At 59.0% G+C, this 21256-nt stretch overlaps 1 protein-coding gene across 1 annotated transcript; it reads left to right on the plus strand.

The window, feature by feature from the left end:
* Positions 1–3653: 3653 nt before the first annotated feature.
* Positions 3654–21002, plus strand: FCRL5 (Fc receptor like 5; the record flags this gene model as incomplete). Its single annotated transcript, XM_026663437.1, has 8 exons — positions 3654–3692; positions 4755–5051; positions 7760–8032; positions 12988–13299; positions 13815–14108; positions 15546–15842; positions 18918–19496; positions 20673–21002. Coding segments are annotated over 8 exons (2421 nt in total), but the record flags the coding sequence as incomplete, so codon positions are not given.
* Between the last annotated feature and the right edge of the window lie 254 nt (positions 21003–21256).

The raw sequence follows: 21256 nt of genomic DNA on the forward strand, positions 1-21256 counted from the left end.
CCTCTTCCTTCCGCTCTGTTTCCGTCCCCCAAACCAGGACACACGTCCTGCAAAATTATTCCGTTTTCTGCAGGTCTTCGCGCCTTGAACGAGGCTGATAAGACGCTGTGGTTTGGCTTCACCGGACTGTGTCCGCGAAACAATAAATAAATCCCATGCAACCTCCGCACTGCTCCTCTTTCCTGTCTCATTCGCTCTGTGTCTGTTCTTTCTCTGCTCGTCACCCTCTGCCCTCCTCCTTCAGCCCCTGTTTCGTTCCCTCTCTCCCTCCATCAGCTCTCCACACCTCAGCTGCCTGGGTTCCTTGGAGATTAACAGGACCGGAGCCTGTTTCCAGCAGGTTCAGTTGCACACAGGCAGACTCCGGATGGCGCCCCTCACAACAGCCTGCGTCCCACTCCAAGGGGCTTTTCCCTGCTCCCCAAAGGCAGCAGCTCCTTCCTAGAGATCGCTGGGGCTGGCGTCCCCTTCCTTCATCTGGTTATTCTCTGCTGGGTGGGGCCCTGCCTCAGTTTCCCCATTGCCCTGCAGTACGGCGTCTGCTGCTGTGGAGGGAGCTGCAGCACGGAGCCTAAGTGTGTTGTTTGATGGAGAATTTCCTAGAGCAACAGGCCCCGTCAGGCCAGGCGCTGCCCAGACTCTGGCTGGTATCAGGGCCCCCCTTGTGAATACAGACAGTGGAACTGACAAGAATCGTGTTAGTTTCACCCAGCAGCTGCCAGGGTCTGGGGGCCAGGGCCGGCTCCAGGCACCAGCTGAACAAGCAGGTGCTTGGGGCGGCCAAGGGAGAGGGGCGGCACCTGCGGCAATTCGGGGGCGGCAGGTCCCTCACTCCCTCTAGGAGCAAAGGACCTGCCGCTGTACTGCCCCGCCGATCGCGGCTTTTTTTTTTTTTCCTAATTGCCGCTGCCGATCGCGATCGCGGCTTTTTTTTTTTTTTTTTTTTTTTGCTTGGGGCGGCAGAAATGCTGGAGCCGGCCCTGCTGGGGGCACTGCCAGGTGCTGGGCTTTCCCCCATGGCTCCCAGGCTCCAGGTCCGGCCAGCTCCCCGGCAGGCAGCGGGAAGGCCTGGCCTGGCAGGGCTGCCCCAGATCTGCAGGCCTGGGAGCCCAGGATCCCCTGCAGCCTGCCAGGAGCCCGGCCTGCGACCCACTGTCAGGCTGTCGAACCTGAGAAGTTCCCAGGCCCAGCTCTAGTGGGACCAGAGCCCAGGTGTCCTGATGTCCAGCCCCGGCCCCATCCACTGACCCTCCTCCGCATCCAGCCCCGGCCCATCCACCGACCCACCTCCTTGTCCAGCCCCAGCCCCATCCCCCGACCCTCCTCCGTGTCCAGCCCCGGCCCCATCCACCGACCCTTTTTCTTTCCTTCTTTCCCCTTGCTCCCCGTAACATACCAGGATGGTCTGTAAATCCAGTATCTAGAGTCATTTGCTCCACACCCCTCGATCCTGCCCCCCATCACCTGTCCCACCGCAGAGCTCTCACCCCCATCTTGTCGCCTCTCTTACAGCCTGGCTGCAAATCTTCCCCCGGCTGGTGTCATCTGAGGGGATTGAGGGACCCGGTTCATCCCCTGGTCTGTGCACGGGGGTCTGTGGGTGTCGTTGTTGGAAGGGGGGACTGGCTGGCTCGGGTGGGGGAAATGGGGCACGGGGCCTTTCCCCTCTAGAAGGCACCGGCTCCCATCTGGTCTCCCCATGGGGGCGAGTGGCTGGCTGAGCGATGGGCTGTTTCCATCTCTTGTCCTCTCCCCCCACTTCCTGTGTCTCCTGACCACAGTGCCTCAGGTGAGCACTGCACTCTCTGGGCCAGACTCACCCCTGCTACAGACTGGATCGCAGGGGTCCAGCCAAGAACAGGAGCCCCGGTATTGACCTGGAGGTAGGGTAACATAGCCAGGGGGCCAACGTCCTCCCTGGCCGGGCCGGTGGAAGAGTGGGCGTCTTCTCCACCCAACCGATGTAAGCTCTGCCCCCGTGCTGTGTCTAGAGGCTTCCCTGTGGCATGGACCCTCAACAGCCCCTGGGTCTGCAGTGCATGCGTCAGGGGAGCAGGGATTTGGGGTCTCATTATGGGGAAGGGACTGGAAGGAGCAGCCTCTTGGTCCCATTCTGCCCCCATGTTATCTGTGCGAGAGGGACACCTCACCTGTCAGTGACACAGAGACGGGTGGACTCTTCCCAGAGGGGATCCATCGTTCAGAGCAGTATAACCAATACCCCAGGTGTACCTCCCGCTGGTCCCCAGCTGAGCGCCGAGCTCCAGCCGGGCGCCCTCCTTGGCAGCTGTGGGGAAGCTCGTTTGGGTTCTGCTCCTCGCTTTGCTTGAAGAATCTGTATCGTCTCTTCCCATCTGCCTGGGGGGCCGTGCACTGGAGGGCAATGTGCTCCCCTCGGAGATACATGGGCTGTGGGGGATCCAGGACTAAAGTGGGGGGCAGCGGGGGAGCTGAAATAGATGGAGGGGGTGGAAGAGACCAAAGGGAGGAAACGACAGAACGTAGAATGAGAAATACTCCCTCGGTTAACAAGTGATCCCACAGGACGCGTCTTCACGGCACGCTAAGTCGGCGTCTGTGGGACCCGGGCTGGTGGACTCTGGGTCCAAGCCCACGTGTGAGCGTCCGCCCTGCACCGTGAACCTGGGTTTCCAAGGGCTGGGCCCGGATCTCTCTGCCATGCCAACACGTCCGTATTGCACCTTGCAGACCTTGGGCCACATCTGCACTGCAAAGCGACGGGGCTGGGACCCGAATTACTGTGAGACTTGGCCTCCAACCCACACCCCCAGTGGGGCCCTAGGACCTGGGTCAGGCTTATTTGTGTGTGGACGGAATGGGAGCTGGGGCTCAGAGCTAAATCAGAGCCCAGCCTCAGTGTGCAATAGACACGCACCGAAAAGGCCCTGCCACCCCCCCTCAGCGGATCCCTGTGCCCCCCCAACAGCCCCCCGTACCCCAACCCACTCTTCAACGGCATCTCTGCTGCCTTGTGGCAAATGGTGTCATTAACCCCATGAGCACCTCCTACTGGGTACTCTGTGGCCTAGATCAGAATTGGGGATGAGGGGTTAGGTGGGAAGGGGTAGTACTGGCGGGGGACGACAGGGTTAGCTGCTGCCGGGGTCTTGTGCGGAGAGAGTGGGGAAGGCGATAACTAGGAGTTAGGGCGGGTGCCCGGTCTACCCTGAGTACCAGGTGTGGCAGCAGCTGATACCCACGTCAGAGTGTTCTTCAGGGCCCTCCCCTCTCATTTGGCACTGGTGTGATGGCTACTGGAATACCACGTCCACCGTGGGGTGGCCACCTGTCTGGTTTTTCACCGGAAAGTCCAGTCGAAAAGGGGACCTGACCGTGTCCAGTCAGATCTACTGAATGGACACCCAGAGTCCGGTTACTGCAGGTGTGGGAGGTACCAAGTCATCACCCGTGTCAGCCTCTACTCAGCCAGGGCCACCTCCTACCTGCATCAGGTGCCTGCAGCTCCCAGCCCCGGCTCTGCAGCTGAGTCCCTCCTGACTCACACAGGAAGCAGGGGAGAGGGGGAAAGCAGTGAGCAATGGAGGGAGGGGGAAAGTGGAGTGAACGGCTGTGCGGCCTTCCCTCCTGTGCCGTCCCCAGAGCACTCACTCCCTGTCTCTTCTCTCCTTCAGCTTCTCTCCAGATCCTTCCCCAGCTGGTGTCACCTGCAGGTAAGGAGGGACCCGATCCACAGACACACCCCAGCTGTCCGTCCAGGTGGGTCCCCTCCATGAAAGGGGGTCACCCGATGGGGCAGACTTCAAGTTCCAGTCTGGCCCCATGGCGGGGGGCCTGGCTGGTTGGGTCAGAGAATGGGACATGGGGCCTTTCACCTAGCAGGGGGGCTAGCTCCGATCCTGCCCCAGAGGGGTGGGGAATGGGACCAGACAGGGGACACTGATTCCAGTATTCGCTTGTGTGCCTGGATTCTCACTGTGGGGTCCCAGGCACTGTGTGCAGGGACCCCCCCCCATCCCAGGCATCATGTGCATGGACCTCCCACCCCACCGCACCTCTGAGTGCATCTCACTCTGTTTATGCTCCACTCGGCTCCCAGCTTCAGGACCTGCAGGGGGCCCTGGAAAGACTTCCCAGAGTGACTGGTAATTTGTGGGGGGCTCCGTTTTCTGGGGTCCTCTGGAGGCCTTATAGGGGCTGGATTCTCTGATAGGGTTCAGCCACCCCACCCCACCCCCCTGCTTAGAACCAGACTCCTGTAAGCTGCTTGAAATGGAGCACCCCAAAAACAGACTCTAACCCGGCCCCAGGGCCACATGCAGAGTGAAATCTCAGCAATGCTGGCTGCAAGCCGGGAGGGGGGGTTGAGCCTGGGGGTTTCCATGGGGGAGGTCTCTCTCCCTAGCTGCCATCTCCTCTCATCTCCCCACCCCCACTTCCACTTCCCTCATCTCAGCGCCCTCACGGAGCTGACAGAGCTGCTCCATGCCTGGCGGAGCCCGTGACGTGTGGTGTGGCCAGGTGGGAACCAGAACCCCCTAGAGGTGACAGTGGCTCCTGCCCCATCCCCATGGAGCACAGGGGCAGGTGTGAAGCCAGGAGGGATGAAGCCAGAGCTCTGGGGCCTATGGGGGGCAGACACCAGGTGTCTTGTTGTGTGGGAGGAACGGAGAGCTGCGACAGGCTGCAGGCTACAGCCAAGGGGGGCAGGAATTGGGAGGCAGCACTTGGCTGGGGGAGTGTAACAGCTGCTGAATCTCTCTGCCCTTCCTCAGCCCCCCTGCAAGCCCCCACAGTCATTGTGGACCCCCAGCACCCTGTGTACGTCCCGGGGGAGCGTCTCACCCTCAGATGCTCGGCCCCTGGCGGGGAGGCGGTGAAGAGCTACCAGTTCTACAATCAGCGCGAGGAGCGGGTCGACACAGAAACTACTGGCCTGTCCGGGGGGCCCTGGCTGGTCCTGACGGCTGAGACGGGGAAGACCGAGGCGTACAGCTGTGAGTACTGGGCAGTGAGAGACGGGCGGCCCATCTACTCTGCGCGCAGCCAGCCTGTCCTGGTACCAGTACTGGGTGAGTCCCCTTTCTCCTGCTATCTAATAGGGGATCCCCGTCCCCATCACATGTGAGACCCCAGCCTAGTCCCTCATGTGTGGGGAGGGTCACCAGCCTGCTCACTTCCACCCCCAGGGTCTTACCCTTGATGGATGGTCTCCTTACCTTCGCTCCACCTACACCAAAAAAATAATGAACCCCCCCAAACAAACCAAAACCATTTCACAGATTCTGAAACCAGAAAGGGCCACTGTGATCACCTAGTCCCGTCTCCATTGGCAGTCCCCAATGTAATTCCTGTTTGAACTGGAGCAGATCTTCTAGGGAAACATCCAACTAGTTTTAAAAATAGCCAGCGAGGGAGAATCCACCATGACTGTGGGTACGTTGTTCCGGTGGTGAATTCCCCTGGCCTCCCTTATTCCACCTTATTCCCAGTCTGAATTTGTCTAGCTTCAGCGTTCATTCGTTGGATCCTGTTAGATCTTTGGCTGCCAGATTGAAAAGCCCTGTGGTATCAGATTTCTGTCGTCGCGTTAGGTACTTATAGACCGCAATCAAATCACCCCTTCACCTTGTGTAGGGGGGGCGGAATCACCCCTGCAGCGCCTCCTGCTGGTTGTCGGTGGGAATTAGCTCATCCCAGCTCCGGAGCGTCCTCTGCAGGCCGGTGATCCGCCTTACCTCACTCTGGCCCCCGTGTCCCTCCCAGGACCTGGTGCCCCTTCACTGGGTTTCTGCCCCCCCTTGCAGAACCCCTCAGTCTCAGGGTCTCCCCCTCCCAGGGGAACCCCCACCCACAATCCCCACTTCACCTCAGCCTTAGGCTACTGCCAGTCCCCGTCCAGCCCCCGCTCACTGGGGTGGACTGCAGTGTACACCACTCATCACAGGCAAAGTGGGGTTTGGACCTGCTGCTTCTGTCTACCCATGGGCTGTCCCCTGCAACCCCATTACCTAATAGACCTGTTAGCAGGCCTGCAGCCTGGGGCTTTCCAGGCCGGAGCTCCCAGCTCCTCTGGCCCTTCCCCAGGCCTGCTCCAAATCTAGGTTCCTGCTAATCCTGCAGCAGCCAGGCCCTTCTCCCTCTACAGACACCTACACCTGCTTGCTCCTGGCTTCCCTGGCCTGTATAGGGCCAGCTGGGTCTGTTTGGGGGCGTGGCCACAGCTGAGGCTGTTTCCCCCAATCAGCCCAGCTTTTCCCCCTGCCCCAGCCCTCTCGAAGGGCTGGTTTAAGCCCTCCCGGGCAGGAGCAGATAACCACCCCACTACACCTTGGTTAAGCTAAACCTGTTGAGCTCTAGAGATTCCTCAGCACCTGAGCTGGTGGTGAGGTGGACTGTAGATTTCAAGAACGTGGCTAAGTTTTAGGTCACTGGTTTGATTCTGGCTTGAAGGAGCTTCATGATGGTCCCTTCTGGCCTTTAACTGCAAATACGGCACATTGTTGAATAGTGCTTGTGGTTCTTTGAATTCTCACTCAGTCCTCCAAAGTCCTTGCATGGGATGGGAGGGGAGGGTTGAAATTCATTGCGGACATGTCAAAACATTTCATTTAAACATTGTGGATCGGAATGAGACATTTTCCTCCTTCTTGAAACAAAAGGCTTTATTTTTGGCTCTGTTCGTATCCTGTATCTGCCTGGAGTGATTGTGGTGCCTGATGGGAGTTTCAGTTCTGGTGTTTCATGGCCCCATTCTCCGTTCCTGGCCAGCCCCCCGCTCAGAACTAAGCCCCCCCTGTTGCATTGCAGCAGTTCAACTAGAGGGGTGACCGCTGTGCATCTTGGCAGACATAGTCCAGAACGGGAGTCCATTCTGCATTCGATTTTTGTCAGTAAACACCGATTTCGCTGCCCACACACAACACAACAGAGAAATATTTCCAACCTTCATAACTGAAATTTACCACTAGGCAAAGTAAGAACAATGATGACTGAGATCTATTTCAGGCTATTTACTTTGTATATTTTGTCCGCGTGGTCCCACCACAAGCACTGGGCCGGCCACGTTGCGTGAGCACGGCCTCTGGAGTGCAAGCCGGGGGCCTCTTCCTTTCACCTCATCAGGCCCTAAAGGAGCCCGGTTTGAACCAGCATCTCCTAGGACGCTTTCTGACAGCCCCTTGGGGTGCAGGGGGCAGACGGCCCTCACGCTCTCTCTAGCCCCTAAGCATTCTGTCTATCTACCTGGGGAGCATGTTACTCTCCGGTGCTCGGCTCCCAGGAGGGAGATATGGCTTCTGCGATTAAATCAGGATGCAGGTCTCTGCAGATCTCCCTGCTCAGAACAGGGGTGCTCAGCTGGGGCTCATGGCTGTGATGGGGATCCCAAAAGCATAAACCTGGGTGGGAGACCATCTCGGAGCGCAGCCATCCCTGCTTGGCCCTAGCGACTGGTGCATCTGTTTCCTAGGGCTGGTTGAGCTGGGGTCACTGGCATATCTCCCCCTACAGTGGCTGAGACACAACCAGCAATCTAACTGCTGTCAAGGGCATCAGCTCAGTTTCACTGCCTGGTTCTCCTCCTTCTAGTTTTATCAAGTTTTCAAGAACTGAAATTCACTCCCCTCTCAGAGCCGGGGACGGAACCCAGGAGTCCTGGCTCCCAGCCATGCCTTGACTTGATCTCTAGACCCCACTTCCTCATCACCAATTGCTCTGCTATTTCCACACTCTCGGTACATTAACACTCCCTCTTCTCTCCTGTTGTTGCTCTTCACAGATTTCCCTGTTGCTCCATCCATCTCTGCGAATTCTGATCCCCCCGGGAAGATCCCTGTTACCATCGAATGCTTGGCCCCTCTGGGACACGTGGCTACAGGGTACCAGTTCCTGAGGCAGGGGAATGTCATTGTCTCACAGCCGGGTGCCCGTCTCCAGCTCCGTCAATCTGATTTGGACGCTACCGGCACTTACACCTGCAGCTATGAGATCAATGTCTCAGGGAGAATGATCCAGTCACGGCCGAGTGCTCCCCTCTCAATCCATCTGACAGGTGAGTCATGTTTCCATCTACACCTCTTGGGTCAGGCGATGGCTGTTCAGACATCTGGCCTGCAGACTGGAGGTGTTGTGGGCTACTGACTGGTATGTCTGTGATGGACTGAGCAATCTGTCTGTAGAGCTGATGAATCCTGTCTGATATTGGGGGGTTGGTATCTGGGCCAGACTGCAGACTCCACTTTGGATGGGGGATTCTTTACCTTCGCTGTGGTCAGTTGGTCTCCATCTTCGAATGAACTTCTGAAGGAAGGTGGGAACAGAATCGCACCAGAGGGTCGTTGAGTTAAAATGCTCGGCCATTGCAATGTGATTGCTCTGGGCAATCAGAGAGCTCCTGTCCAGGAGAGCTGGTTTGTCAAGGGAGGTCGTGTTAGCAACTAAGTCCCTGTGACGCTCTCCTCAGCAAGGGAGAGCTGTGGTGCTGCTGAAATGTCCGTCACCTCCCTGACATTCCCACCTGTCGGCCTTGCCGGCAAACTCCTTGAGATCTGCCAGTCCAAACCTGGCTTTGCAGGTCCCAATCGGTGTCCCCAGAGGCATCTCCATGCAGTTCCCAGTCCTGCTGCTGGGAGACTCACAGGAATTATTAAATTCACTGTCTCCAAAGAGACCGCACACAGGTTGGCCTGTTGGGTTAGCTGTCGGCTCAAACCTGCCTTATCCCAGGAGCGTCACCTGATGGTCTTTAAAGACCAATCAACCTTCCCTGAAACGGGCAACAAAACGGAGAAAATCAGTGTCACGGAGTGTGGGGGGACACAAGGCCCTGCACCCCCGGCTTCCTGCGATTCACCATGACTCTCAGCCAGCCAGTAAAGCAGAAGGTTTATTTAGACGACAGGAACACAGTCCAGGATAGGTCCTGCAGGCACAGACAACAGGACCCCCCAATTAGGTGCATCTTGGGGTCCCAGGGCACCACAGCCCCCTTGGAAGGTAAGAGTCCTGTCTGCCTCCCAGCCATTCCCCCAGCCAGCTCTGAAACTCTCTCTCCCCTTTGTTCAGTTTCCCCGGGCAAAGGTGTCACCTGGCCTCTAACCCCTTCCTGGGTTCTCTCGTTACATGCTCAGGTATTCTCCCTCACGGCCAGTTTCCCATCCCCCAGTGCAGACCATTCTAGCCACACTCCCCTGCTTCCGAGCCAACACTCCCCAGTCAGAATTCAAAAACCACATTAAGAACAGTCCCCAGTTCGTCACATCTCTCCCCCCTTCGAGACCGAACTGAGCGGGGTCACTTCAGCCAGTGACCTGGGGAAGTTCGAACCTACCCCCATTCCCGTGGATGCTCCAACAACCCTCCCATTCCTTGGGGAGAATTAGACCAGGCCCTTCCAGTTTCCCGCCCCCCTTTAGGTCGGGGTTGCTCGATGACACTCATAGTTCACATGCGGGAAGGTTTATGTGGCCCGTGCCCTTTTCCCACCCCAATAACCCTGGGGTTCCAACTGGGCTGGGGTCTTCTCCCAGCGCTCCAGTCTGGAGGTCTGTGTGATTCGGGCTCTCTTGGTTCAGAGCCCCTCTTTTGACCCTGGCCACCCTCTGGAAAGGCTCCTCTATGATGGGCAAGGGTCCTAAAGCCGTTTTCCCCTTGTCCCAGGCCTTCCTCACCCTCTGACTGGGGTCACAGGATTGGCAGTACTGTCGGACAGTAACAAAGACCCCAGGCCAGTAAAAGTTTCGTAGCAGCCTCTGCTGGGTACACCAGGTTCCCTGGTGCCCTGAGAGGGGAATGTCATGGGCCCGGCCCAGCAGCTGGCAGCGATACTTCTGGGGTACCACCAGCTGCCTCCTGATCCCCCCGAGTCCATTTTCCCTGTGGGAGCCCATTCTCGGTACAGGAACCCCTTCTCCCACAGGAACCTTTTCCAGCCACCTCTCCCCATGGTCTGTACCGCACCGAGGTCGGCCAGGTCCCTTATCTTCCGCAAGGAGGGATCTTTCTGCAACTCGGCCTGGAACTCAGCAGCTGGGACAGGGATGGCCACCTGCTCTCTCTCGCCGACTGGGTCTGAAGCCGCAGCCTCCCTGAGCCGTGTCCCTGGGTGTTCCCTCCCCACCGGGTTAGGGTCCTGCGCCTCGGGCAAGATACCCTCCCCAAGGCCAGGGTGCAGTGCCCCTCGCCGGTTTTGACTACGGGTCTCAACCAGGGCACCCTGGGGGTTGCTTGGCCAGTCCTCCAGGTCCCCCCCTCAACACCTCAGTGGGCAAATACGGGTGTACCCCCATGTCCTTGGGGCCCTCCTTGGCCCCCCACTTCAGGTGTACCCTCGCCACGGTCACCTTGAAGGGGGTCCCGCCCACCCCCGACAGGGTCAGGTAGGTGTTGGGCACCACCCGATCTGGGGCCACCACCTCGGGCCGGGCCAGCGTCACCTCTGCACCCGTATCCCAGTATCCATTGACCTTCCTCCCATCCACTTCCAGGGGAACAAGGTACTCTCTCTGGAGGGACAGCCCCGCGCCTACCCTGTAAACCAAAAACCCTGAGTCTGGAGCATCCAGACCCCCAGAGGAGCTGGTCTGGAGCTCTCCTCAATTCTTAGCAGGTGGTACGCTGCCAGCCCCCCTTGCCTGGGAATGCTGCCCCTCGTCCGGCTGGGTCTCTACCCAGTCAACCCTCTGTGGGTTGGGTCCGCTCAGTCTGTCCCTGAGCCTGAGGCACTGGGCCCTTATGTGGCCTCTTTGGCCACAGTGATAGCAGCCCATGTCCCGTAGGTCCCCTCGAGCGGGTCGGATGGACCTGACGTTGGATGTTCCCCTTTGGTGGCGGTTCTCTATATTTCCCCACTGGGAGGTCCCATGGTGACCCTCTCTCTGCGTTGTGGTGGGACTGTTCCTTTGGGACTCCTCCCTGTTATCCCCTGCCCGGCTGTTCACAAACTCGTTGGCCAGCTGGCCTGCGTACTGCGGGTTCTCTGGTTTTTGGTCCATCAACCATCGCCTCAGGTCGGATGGGCTCTGCTCATACACGTGCTCCAGTACGAATAGGTCAAGCAGGTCTTCTTTAGTTTGGGCCCCAGCTGTCCACTTGCGGGCATACCCCTGCGCCCGGTTGGCCAGTTGTAGGTATGTGACCTCACGGGTTTTACGCTGACTCCGGAACCTTTTCCGGTACATCTCAGGGGTCAGCCCAAACTCGCGGAGCAGGGCCTTTTTGAACCGTTCGTAGTCCCCTGTCTCTGCCCCTTTCAGTCGGCTGTACACCTCCCTGGCTGTGGAGTCCAGTGAGGGAATGAGAAACTGGAGCCTGTCTGCAGGGTCAACCCAGTGCAGCTCGCAAGTATTCTCAAAGGCCGTCAGGAAGGTATCCATGTCCTCCCCCTCCTTACGCTGGGCCAGGAAGCACTTATCAAAGCTCTTTGCAGTCTTGGGTCCCCCCTCACTCACCGGAGCCGGGGGCTCGCTGCCCCTCAGCCTGGCCTGTTCCAGCTCAGGCTGACGTTGGTCCAGCTCATGCTGACGTTGGTCCCGCTCATGCTGACGTTGTTTCTTCTTCTCTTCCCGCTCCTGCTTCAGTTCTTGCTTCCTTAACTCAAGCTCTTCTCGTCTCATCTTCCATTCATATTCCAGCCGCCTCCGCTCCAGGGACGGGGAGCTCCGCCAGGACGATCCCCTGCTGGCCGCCGGGGTCAGGGTGCCCTCGGTATTCGCTGGGCTTCCCCCAACCCCTCCCCTAGGTATAGGTAGGCAGGGTCTCGGGATGTCCTCGGAAGCAGTCTGACCCCTCCCAGCCATGTCAGGCCCCGGGGCCCACGCTGCATCCGCCGGGCGGCTTCCCTCAGGGTCAGGGCTCGGTTCATCCAAGCGACCCCTCTCCTCCAGCTGGGCAATTAGCTGTTCTTTGGTGGACCTCCCAATGCGCAGCCCCCTCTGCCTGCACAGCTCTACCAGGTCGCTCTTAAGGCGTTTAGCATACATCCTCCGGCTGGCCACTCGCCGGCCTGTGCTCTCCGCTTTCCACCGTTCCAGGGGAACCCCTAGGGTGCCAGCCCTTCTTCAGGTCACTACCTCTCTGCCAGGGTCGAGCTGCAGACTCCTCCACCCCTGGGACCGCTCGCTGCAATCCCCCGGGGGACCCTGTTACTGCAAAAGTCCTTCTCTCTGGTCACACACTCCCAGGGGTGATAACCGTCTCTCTCTGACTCTTCAGCCCACCTGGTCCCCGTCGATCCCCCTTCGTTTTACTGCTCCCCAGTCACTTACTGCAGGAAGCGCCATCCACGGGGTGCAGTAGATCCCACCGCTGCTGCCAGTTGTCACGGAGTGTGGGGGGACACAAGGCCCTGCACCCCCGGCTTCCTGCGATTCACCATGACTCTCAGCCAGCCAGTAAAGCAGAAGGTTTATTTAGACGACAGGAACACAGTCCAGGATAGGTCCTGCAGGTACAGACAACAGGACCCCCCCAATTAGGTGCATCTTGGGGTCCCAGAGCACCACAGCCCCCTTGGGAGGTCAGAGTCCCGTCTGCCTCCCAGCCATTCCCCCAGCCAGCTCTGAACCTCTCTCCCCAGCCTTTGTTCAGTTTCCCAGGCAAAGGTGTCACCTGGCCTCTAACCCCTTCCTGGGTTCTCACGTTACATGCTCAGGTATTCTCCCTCACAGCCAGTCTCCCATCCCCCAATGCAGACCATCCTAGCCACACTCCCCTGCCTTCCCAGCCACACTCCCCTCTCAGCATTCAAAGACCACATTAAAAACAGTCCCAGTTCGGCACAATCAGTAAATGAAAAGTGGGTGAACCCAGAGCTGATGCTCCTCAAACAAAACATCTCTGGGTTGGGGAAGAAACGTTAGTGACCAGGGAGGGAAATATGGCATGGTAGCAAATGAACATGAGAGTCATCTCCCTTTGGACACATCAGCCATCTCCTGATATTGGGTGGCGGGAGCTCCATAGCACTGGGGGTTGTTGGAGGGCTCAGTCCCCATTGTCTCTCTTCAGGGCCTTCTGTGCTCCCGGAAACCTTTCGTCCAACTCTGCGGCTGTCCCCAACGGGTCCTGAGTTCACCACCGGAGATTCTGTTACCCTGACGTGCTCAGCTCCCAGCTGGGAGAAGAAGATGCAGTTCTGCTTCCTCAAGGCCGGGGAACAAGTGGCATGCACAAGACAGGTGCTGGAGGACTCTCAGAGTTACCAGATTGGCAGACTCGGCATGGAGGATTCTGGCTCGTACACCTGTATGTACCGGGTAGCCGAACCTGGGCAGGAGATCTCCTCCCTAGAGAGCCAGCCCATCTCCATCACAGTCACAGGTGAGGCCCCTTTCTCTCAGCATGTGATAGCAGGGACCAGCATCAGAACATAAGAGCTGCCATGCTGGTCCCTGGTCTGTCTAGCCCAGTAGCCTCTCTCCAATGGTGGCCCATACCAGAGCTTCAGAGCAGGGCAATTATGGAGGGATCCCGCCCAGGTTTCCATCGTGTCTTGTAGTAGTCAGAGGTTCAGCCTCACCCCGAGCATGGGGTTGTGTCCCTGACAGTCTTGGCTAAGAGCCATTGATGGACCTGTCCTCCATGAATGGATCCAGTACTTCTGGGAACCCAGATGTGCTTTTGGCCATCACAGCATCCCATGGCAAGGAGAGACCAGGCAACTGGATGGTCGACCTCAGGGGGCTGGACAGTCAATCTCTGGGGCTCTTTCTCCACCTCGCTTGCCCAAGGGGTATGTGACAGCTCCCCATTTTATTTGCACAATCAGCCAGGTGCTCTTCATTCAGATCCCTTCCATTTCTCTCCTTGTTTTCTGTGCTCTTCATTCTCTCCAGGTGTCCCACGCCCCCTGCCAGCCCCCCAAATCATTCTGGACCCCCCGAAACGCATCTATTTTCAGGGGGAACGTATCAAGCTCACCTGCTCAGTTCCTGGCAGCGAGCAGATGAAGGGATACAGATTCTACCATCAAAGAGGGGAGCAGATCTCTGAGCTGGATGAGGGGGCTTGGCTGGAGCGCACGGCTATGACTGGGAATGCTGGGGCGTACTCCTGTGCCTATTGGATAATCCGATCTGGACAAGCGATCCTGTCAGGGAAGAGTGAATCCGTCTCCATCACTGTGACTGGTGAGTCCAGCCCTGTCTCCAGCACCCCTTTGCCCTTGGCATGTGTGTTCTGGAGAGGCCCCCTACTCCTTCCATCGATCAAACAATAAGCCAGATCGGACTGAACAGGTAGGGCCCCAAGTTTCCAAATTTGTCTCAGTCTCTGGACCAGTGTTCTCCACTTTGGGCCCTCGGTCACTTTCTTTTTATACATTAATTTGTCCTTCTATGTCTGTCATCCCATGTCTCCAGTTATACATTTACCCAAACGTACATAAGTTATTTTCATTCTTCTATGTTGTTATAAATCACTGGCATTACACCAACATAACTCCATGATTCTTTTACCATTCAACCTACATTGTTATGAACTATGAAGAATAAACTAATAAAACAGCCCTTATTTTTCCCATTCCACATATTGCAGTGGTAGGTGTTCAGCAGGATTCGCAGATTGAGACAGTCTGACATGGGCCGTGATGTGCATGCGTTTGCCATCCCAGACATCCAGTACATGGCCAATGGTGGCCCTGAAATCACAGAAAAGCTTCCTAGTTGTAATGGAATTGCTTAAAAAGATCCACGGCCACACAACTGGAAACATGGCACACACGACTTGAAATACTCACCAACCTAGTCAGAATGTAGAGCGATTTGCCGAATGCCTCCCCAGAGGAGTGAAGGATTGGTCGACCTGGAGATCTTTAAATCATCTCCGAACAAAAGTTGGCAGGTCCAAAGTCAATCTGTGGAAGTGGGGCTAGTCCAGTGACCCAGACACATGTGACTGCGGCAAACACAAACTAGGGAACATCTGTTGGTTTGCCGGCTCCTGGGGGAAGATCTACACACTGGGCCATAGCATGTGCCCAGCACTGGAAATACCCATGATTGTGGGGGAAGGACAGAAGATGAAAAAGACCATTCAACATCCATCGTCATGAACGATTAGTATTAAACTACCAAACCACGGCCTTGATTTATACCATTCAGCACATTTTTCACTCTTTAGCACCGCAGCTCATTTCCTGTGTCTCGTCCTCAGTTATCCAGGAGTGTAACCTTTATTTTTCCTAAGTAGGGAAATTTATGGAGACCACCAGGTCTTTCTGGCGTCATATCCTCGCCTTTGCCAAATGTGGGCCTGTCAAGGCTCATTTGCTCCAAGTTGAACAGCTCAAAGTTCAGCACTTCCGTTTGTAAATCACTCAGAAGTCTCGCCAGGAATTTTGCCTGTTGTATTTTGAGGTGCTTATTTGGTTAGGTGCTGTAGCCGTTCCCCCACAGCTCTGCCAGTTGTGAGATGCCGTTCCACTCAGACTGGGGATTGTCATCTGCCCTATGGGGTGTTTTCTGTGGGGTATGTCACAGGCTGGGGGATCATTGGACTCCCCATATCGACTTCTCTTGACTCTGGGGGGTTGCCCCTCTGCACTGACCCCTTTCTCTCTATTGCAGCTCCTCCACTGGCCCCCAAACTCTCTTTGCATCCCAAGCTCCCTGTGTACCTGCCCGGGGAGAAGGTCACCCTCAACTGCTCAGCCCCCCGTGGCGAGGAGGTGGCGGGGTTCAGGTTCCACCAGCACAGAGGGGATCAGACCCCTGAAGAGCTTCCAGCTGCCAGAGGGGGGGCCCAGATGGCACTCACAGCGCATAGCGGGAATGACGGCACCTACACCTGTCAGTACTGGAGATGGGAGGCAGGGCAGGAGATTGCATCCGAGAACAGTAACCGGATCACTGTACCAGTGTCAGGTGAGGCTCTGACCCCTGGGATGCTCCCGCCGGGGTCTCCCCCGACATCTCAGGTGGTGCCAGACAGCCTGAATGAGCAGTGGGATTAGGGGGGGCGCTGAGACACCCACACACACACAAATCTCTTCTTCCTCTGCCCTTCCTCAACCCCCACCCTCTGCTGCCCCTAGTGCCCATTATACAGTATAGCCGCCCCTTCCCCACCCCACGACCATCACAATGAACTGCGGTTGGGTGGGGAGGTGTCCCTGCTGGAGGGGCTGAGGGGTGTGTGGGTGTGGGTGTCCCTGTTGCCCCCTGCTGGAGGGGATGAGCCCTGCTTTGTGTGTGTGTCAAAGAGACACAGAGAGTTGCAGTGGGGGAGGTTTAGGTTGGATATTAGGAAAAACTTTTTCACTAGGAGGGTGTTGAAGCACTGGAATGGGTTACCTAGGGAGGTGGTGGAATCTCCTTCCTTAGAGGTTTTTAAGGTCAGGCTTGACAAAGCCCTGGCTGGGATGATTTAGTTGGGGATTGGTCCTGCTTTGAGCAGGGGGTGGGACTAGATGACCTCCTGAGGTGCCTTCCAACCCTGATATTCTATGATTTTATAACAACCTACTACTGCGGTGTGTGTGTGTCCCTGCGTCCCCTGCTGGAGGTTGTGAGCCCAGCTGTGTGTGTGTGTGAGAGAGACAGACAGAGAGAGAGACCACAACATACTACTGCTGGTGTGGTGGGGGGGGGGTGTTAGAGAGAGATAACAACCTACTACTGAGTCCTGCTCTGTGTGTGTGTGTCTGAGAGAGAGAGAGAGCTAACAACCTACTCTTGCTGTATGTGTGTGTCTGTGTGTGTGTGTGTGTGTGTCTCCCTGCGCCCCCTGCTAGAGGGTTAGAGCCCTGCCCTGTGTGTGTTTCCCGGCTGCCCCAGCTGGTTGGGCTTCCCTGTGTCTCATGTTCTCCCATGTCGCCCAGTCCCCCCAGCTGCCCCCCAGCTCTCTGTGTCCCCGTCCCATCCCGGCTACATCCCCGGCGACTCCGTCACCCTGACGTGCTCGGCTCCCAGGGGCCAAACGCTGTCGAGGATCCAGATTCTCGAGGGTCAGAACCTAGATTCCCAGGCACCCGGTCCTGACCCACTCAACCTTAGCCGTGCCCTTCGGCTGCCCCCCCTGGCCCCATCGCACTCCGGGGCATACAGCTGTGGGTACCGGTTCCTGGAATCGGGGCGGGAGATCCCATCCAGGCCAAGCCACCCCGTCCGCATCCTGGTGCTGGGTGAGTGCACGTCCCTCCGGAGGGTGGCACTGGGTCGGGGGGAGAGAAGCCACTGACGGGGCTGATCCAGAGGGAGGCAGAGAGGGGAGACCGGCCGGCTGGGCCCCTTTGGAGGGAGGCAGACAGACAGCAGCAGATCCGGTGGGGAGAGGGGCTGGTGCGATCTGGGATCGGTACCTGGGTATCTCTGCCAGATACCCACCCTGCCTACACCAGCCGCCCCCGTGCTCCTCTGCACACCCCGGTCAGCCAACCTTCAGCTCACCCAGCCCACCCCGACTCTGACGTAAGAACATCCCCCAGCACTGTCCACCTGCCCGCCCGCCCCTTCCCAGCCTGCCCCCCACTGCCATAGCCCATCCCCAAGCCAGCTCTGATCTCTCTCCCTCCCACCCCTCAGGCTGCCTCATCTGTGAGATCGCAGCCCCCCGAGAGCACCATGGGAACCCCGCACCGTCCCCCTCTGACCCCGCTACACCCCAGCCTCCCCCGGCTGCCCCGGGACGGACCCGGAGTCACACAGCAGGAGGTGCTGGTGCAACGTGGTGCCCACGGGTGGGGCCCGGGCCATGGGGCTCGACCCTGGGGTTTGAATCCATCGGCTCCCACAGCCTGACCCACGGCGGGTGGTGCTGGTCATAGGGACGCACCCAGCTCTGTGAGTGGCCCGGCATGGCTGGGGGGGGGATCAGAGCCACCCGGGGGGGCACCTCTCACTGGCGATCTAACCGGGTGCTGCCCCGTGACACCAGCTCTGGTGCTGGCAACCCCGGGGAGCTGGGCTGCAGGGGGCGAATGGGGGGGTTTGGGGGCACAGGCTTACTGGGGGGCAGGACCCGTCTCTGGGCTCACTGGCAAATGAGCTGGGGGGTCTCATCCGAGCTGTCTCTTTCCCTCTCCCCCACCCCATTCTCTCCATCTACCTCAGAGCCGCCCCCTGCCCCCTGGCTCACTCTGGCTCCCCCACACCCCGTGTATGGCCCAGGGGAGCGGGTGACCCGCAGGTGCTCGGCTCCCTGGGGTGAGGGGGTGGCTGGGTACAGATTCTACAGACAGTGAGGGGGGCTGATCGCTGACGGGGTCCCTGAGCCGACTGGGGGCGCCCGGCTGGAGCTCAGGGCTGAGACGGGGACGGTCGGGCTGTACGTCTGTGTGTACTGGACACTGCGCGCCGGGCGAGAGGTGCCATCCGGGGAGAGCCGGCCCGTCTCCGTGTCATTACACCCCATCCACCTGCACCCCATACCTCTGCACCCCATCCCCCACACCCCAACTCATGTCGCCCCTGCACCCCCTGCGTCCCTGCACCCTGTCCCCTGGCTCCCCTACACCCCATCCCCCTGTGCCACATCCCCCACACCCCTGCACCCTTTCCCCCTGCACCCTATTTCCCATCACCTCTGCATCCCTGCCCTCCATCCCCCAGCATCCCTGCACCTGTTGCCCTGTGCCCCCTGCGTCCCTGCACCCCGTCCCTGGCTCCCCTACACCCCATTCCCCTGCGCGCTGAACCCCAGAGAGGCTGGGGTGAACCGTCCCCCAGCTGAGCTCCACCGAGCCAGGAGGAGGGGAGGGGTTGAGCGATGGCGGCCAAAGGAGGCAAGAGAACAAAGGGGATGAGATGAGATGAGCTGGGCTGGGCTCGCTGGGGGCTGGCCATGGGGAGAAGGTTTTTGACCATTGGGGGTGGGATGCCCTGGGCCGGCCTCCTGCAGGAGCTAGGGGGGCAAAGACCCGCTGTCCTCAGCTCCCCCCTGGGCTGCTCGGAGACCCTCTCAGGCAGGAGGCCGAGATTGAGGCACGTTTCTCTCCCCAGATCCCCCTGGGAAGCCCTCGGGGTCCCTGTCTCCGGACTATCCGGCCTACGTGGCTGGAGACAGGTTGGAAATTAACTGCTCGGCTCCCCCTGGTGCCTCCCCGGTGAAGTACGGGCTCTACGAGAATGGGGAGCCACTAGGATCTCAGTTGGGAAACGCTTCATCTTGGCAGAAGGATCTTCAAGCCAATGGCACCAGAAACGCCACCCGGTCCTTCGCCTGCACCTACGTGGAGCTGATCCAGGGGAGGGAAGTGCTCTCCTATGCCAGCGACCCCGTCGCTGTCTCCGTGTTCCCAGCACTGGCCGCCCCGTCCCTGCGGCTCATCCCACCCCTCCTGCTCTACGTGACGGGGGAGACGGTGACGGCCGAGTGCGTTGTCCCCGCTGGGCCCTACATCCCGCGGGCCCACTGGGTGCTGAGAGACGGGGAGACACTTCGAGAGCAACTGGGGCCCTGGTTCCCCCTGAACATCACCCCCAGCGACAGCGGGACCTACCGGTGCCGGTACAGCTCAGAGCTCCACGGGCGCCACCTCCGCTCACCCCCCAGCGAGCCGGTGCCACTGAGCGTGACTGGTACAGACACCCACAGCCCCCATTCTACGTTATAGACAGCCCCCCCCGCCCTCTGCTGCCCCCTAGTGCCCATTATACAGTATAGCCGCCCCTTCCCCACCCCTCACCCTCTGCTGCCCCTAGTGCCCATGTCACGGACTCACAGATTGTGCCCACTCTTGGCCCCATGCGGTCCGTGGGGGGTGCCCCTTCCAGTGAGACAGCCCTTCTCGGGGGTCCACTCTCTCTCGGGGTCAGGCCCCTCCACCTCCTGGAGCCCCACCTCTCTGAGCCTTAGCACGTCTGTCTCTCGCCGTGGGCCCCCCCGGGGAGCCCCCTCCCTCTGGCCCCCGGGGCCCCCCCCCCCGGGAGGGGGGGGCCCCCCCCCCCCCCGTCCCCGCCCTGTTCTCTAGACCGGAGCGACTCTCAGACAGCGTCACACAGGAGGTTTATTGAGCATTGAACACAGCACAGGAAACTCTCCGGGCCTCAGGCCTGGCCTCCCTCAGCCCGGCACATCCCAGTCTCCCTGCATCCAGGTGGGCTCTGCCTGCTCCCCCTCTCCAGCCCAGAGCCCCCCTGCTTCCCAGCTGGGCATCTGATACCCCCGGCCCCAAGCCCGGCCTCTGGCCATTGTCTTCTGTCCAGGTAAAACAGGGTCACCTCGGCCTCCTCTCCCCTTTTCTGTCCTCTGGCCCCTCTGGCTGGAACCGGCTGGTCAGGTCACCGGGGTCCTCTCTCCGCAGCCCATTGTCCTCCCACTGGCCAGAACTGGCTGTGACTCCTGAGCTGGGCCTCCGGGTCGTCAGGTCACCAGTTGCTGGGGTGTCCTTCCTCCAGGCCATCAGCTGGGGTCCCAAGTTCCCTCTCCGGTCCTCTGCAACAACAAACTCCCTCTCCCCTCCCCTCGTTAAACCAGTAACACCCAGGGACACTGAGTCCCACTCCCTCCGCATGCAAACCATTGGAAAACAAGGAAAAAAATCCCCCACTTCATCACAGCCCATTATCTAGTATAGCCGCCCCTTCCCCACCCCCACCCTCTGCTGCCCCCAGTCCCTATTATACAGTATAGCCGCCCTTCCCTACCCCCACCCTCTGCTGTCCCCAGTGCCCATTATACAGTACAGCCGCCCCTTCCCCACACTCAGCACTGTGGTTTCTCTGTTGACCTCTGCCCTGTCCTGCTCCCCTCAGACCCCCCTCCCCAGCCACAGCTGAGTGTGGATCCCCTGTCCAGAGTGGTGAGCGAAGGGCTCCCCCTGCTCATCACCTGCACGGCCCCTGGGAACACCAGTGAGAGGAGGTTTCACTTCTACAAGGACGGAGCTGAGATCATCTCTGGGGACACAGGGTCTGAGATCAGCACCACAGAGCCCAGTACCAGCTCTGTGAACTTCTCTGTGCTCAGCATCCCATGGGCCGGTCCCAGCAACACCGGGGAATTCAGCTGCGGGTACAAGGCGAACATGAGCGGCAGGTGGATCCCATCCCCCAGGAGCCAGGCTGTGAACGTCACTGTGACAGGTGAGGCCTGTAATCGCACCCCGCAATAACCCCAGCACCCCAACACCTGCTACCCTGGGGGAGACCCTGGAGCCAAGACACAGCACATGTTATGGGGGGGCGACAGAACCATGAGGTCCCAAGGGTGCAGTACCTGAGCCTGACACCAGGTGGCAGCATTTCATCATGGGCGATACCAAGAGCATCTGGCAGGCAAAAAATCCCACCTTAAAGGGGAGGGCCCAGATTGTCCCCTGCCCTAGCTGGGGTCTGGA

The sequence above is a fragment of the Terrapene carolina genome, unplaced genomic scaffold (genome assembly GCF_002925995.2).
Source record: "Terrapene carolina triunguis isolate 2854851 unplaced genomic scaffold, T_m_triunguis-2.0 Scaffold33623, whole genome shotgun sequence".
Classification (NCBI taxonomy): domain Eukaryota; kingdom Metazoa; phylum Chordata; order Testudines; family Emydidae; genus Terrapene; species Terrapene triunguis.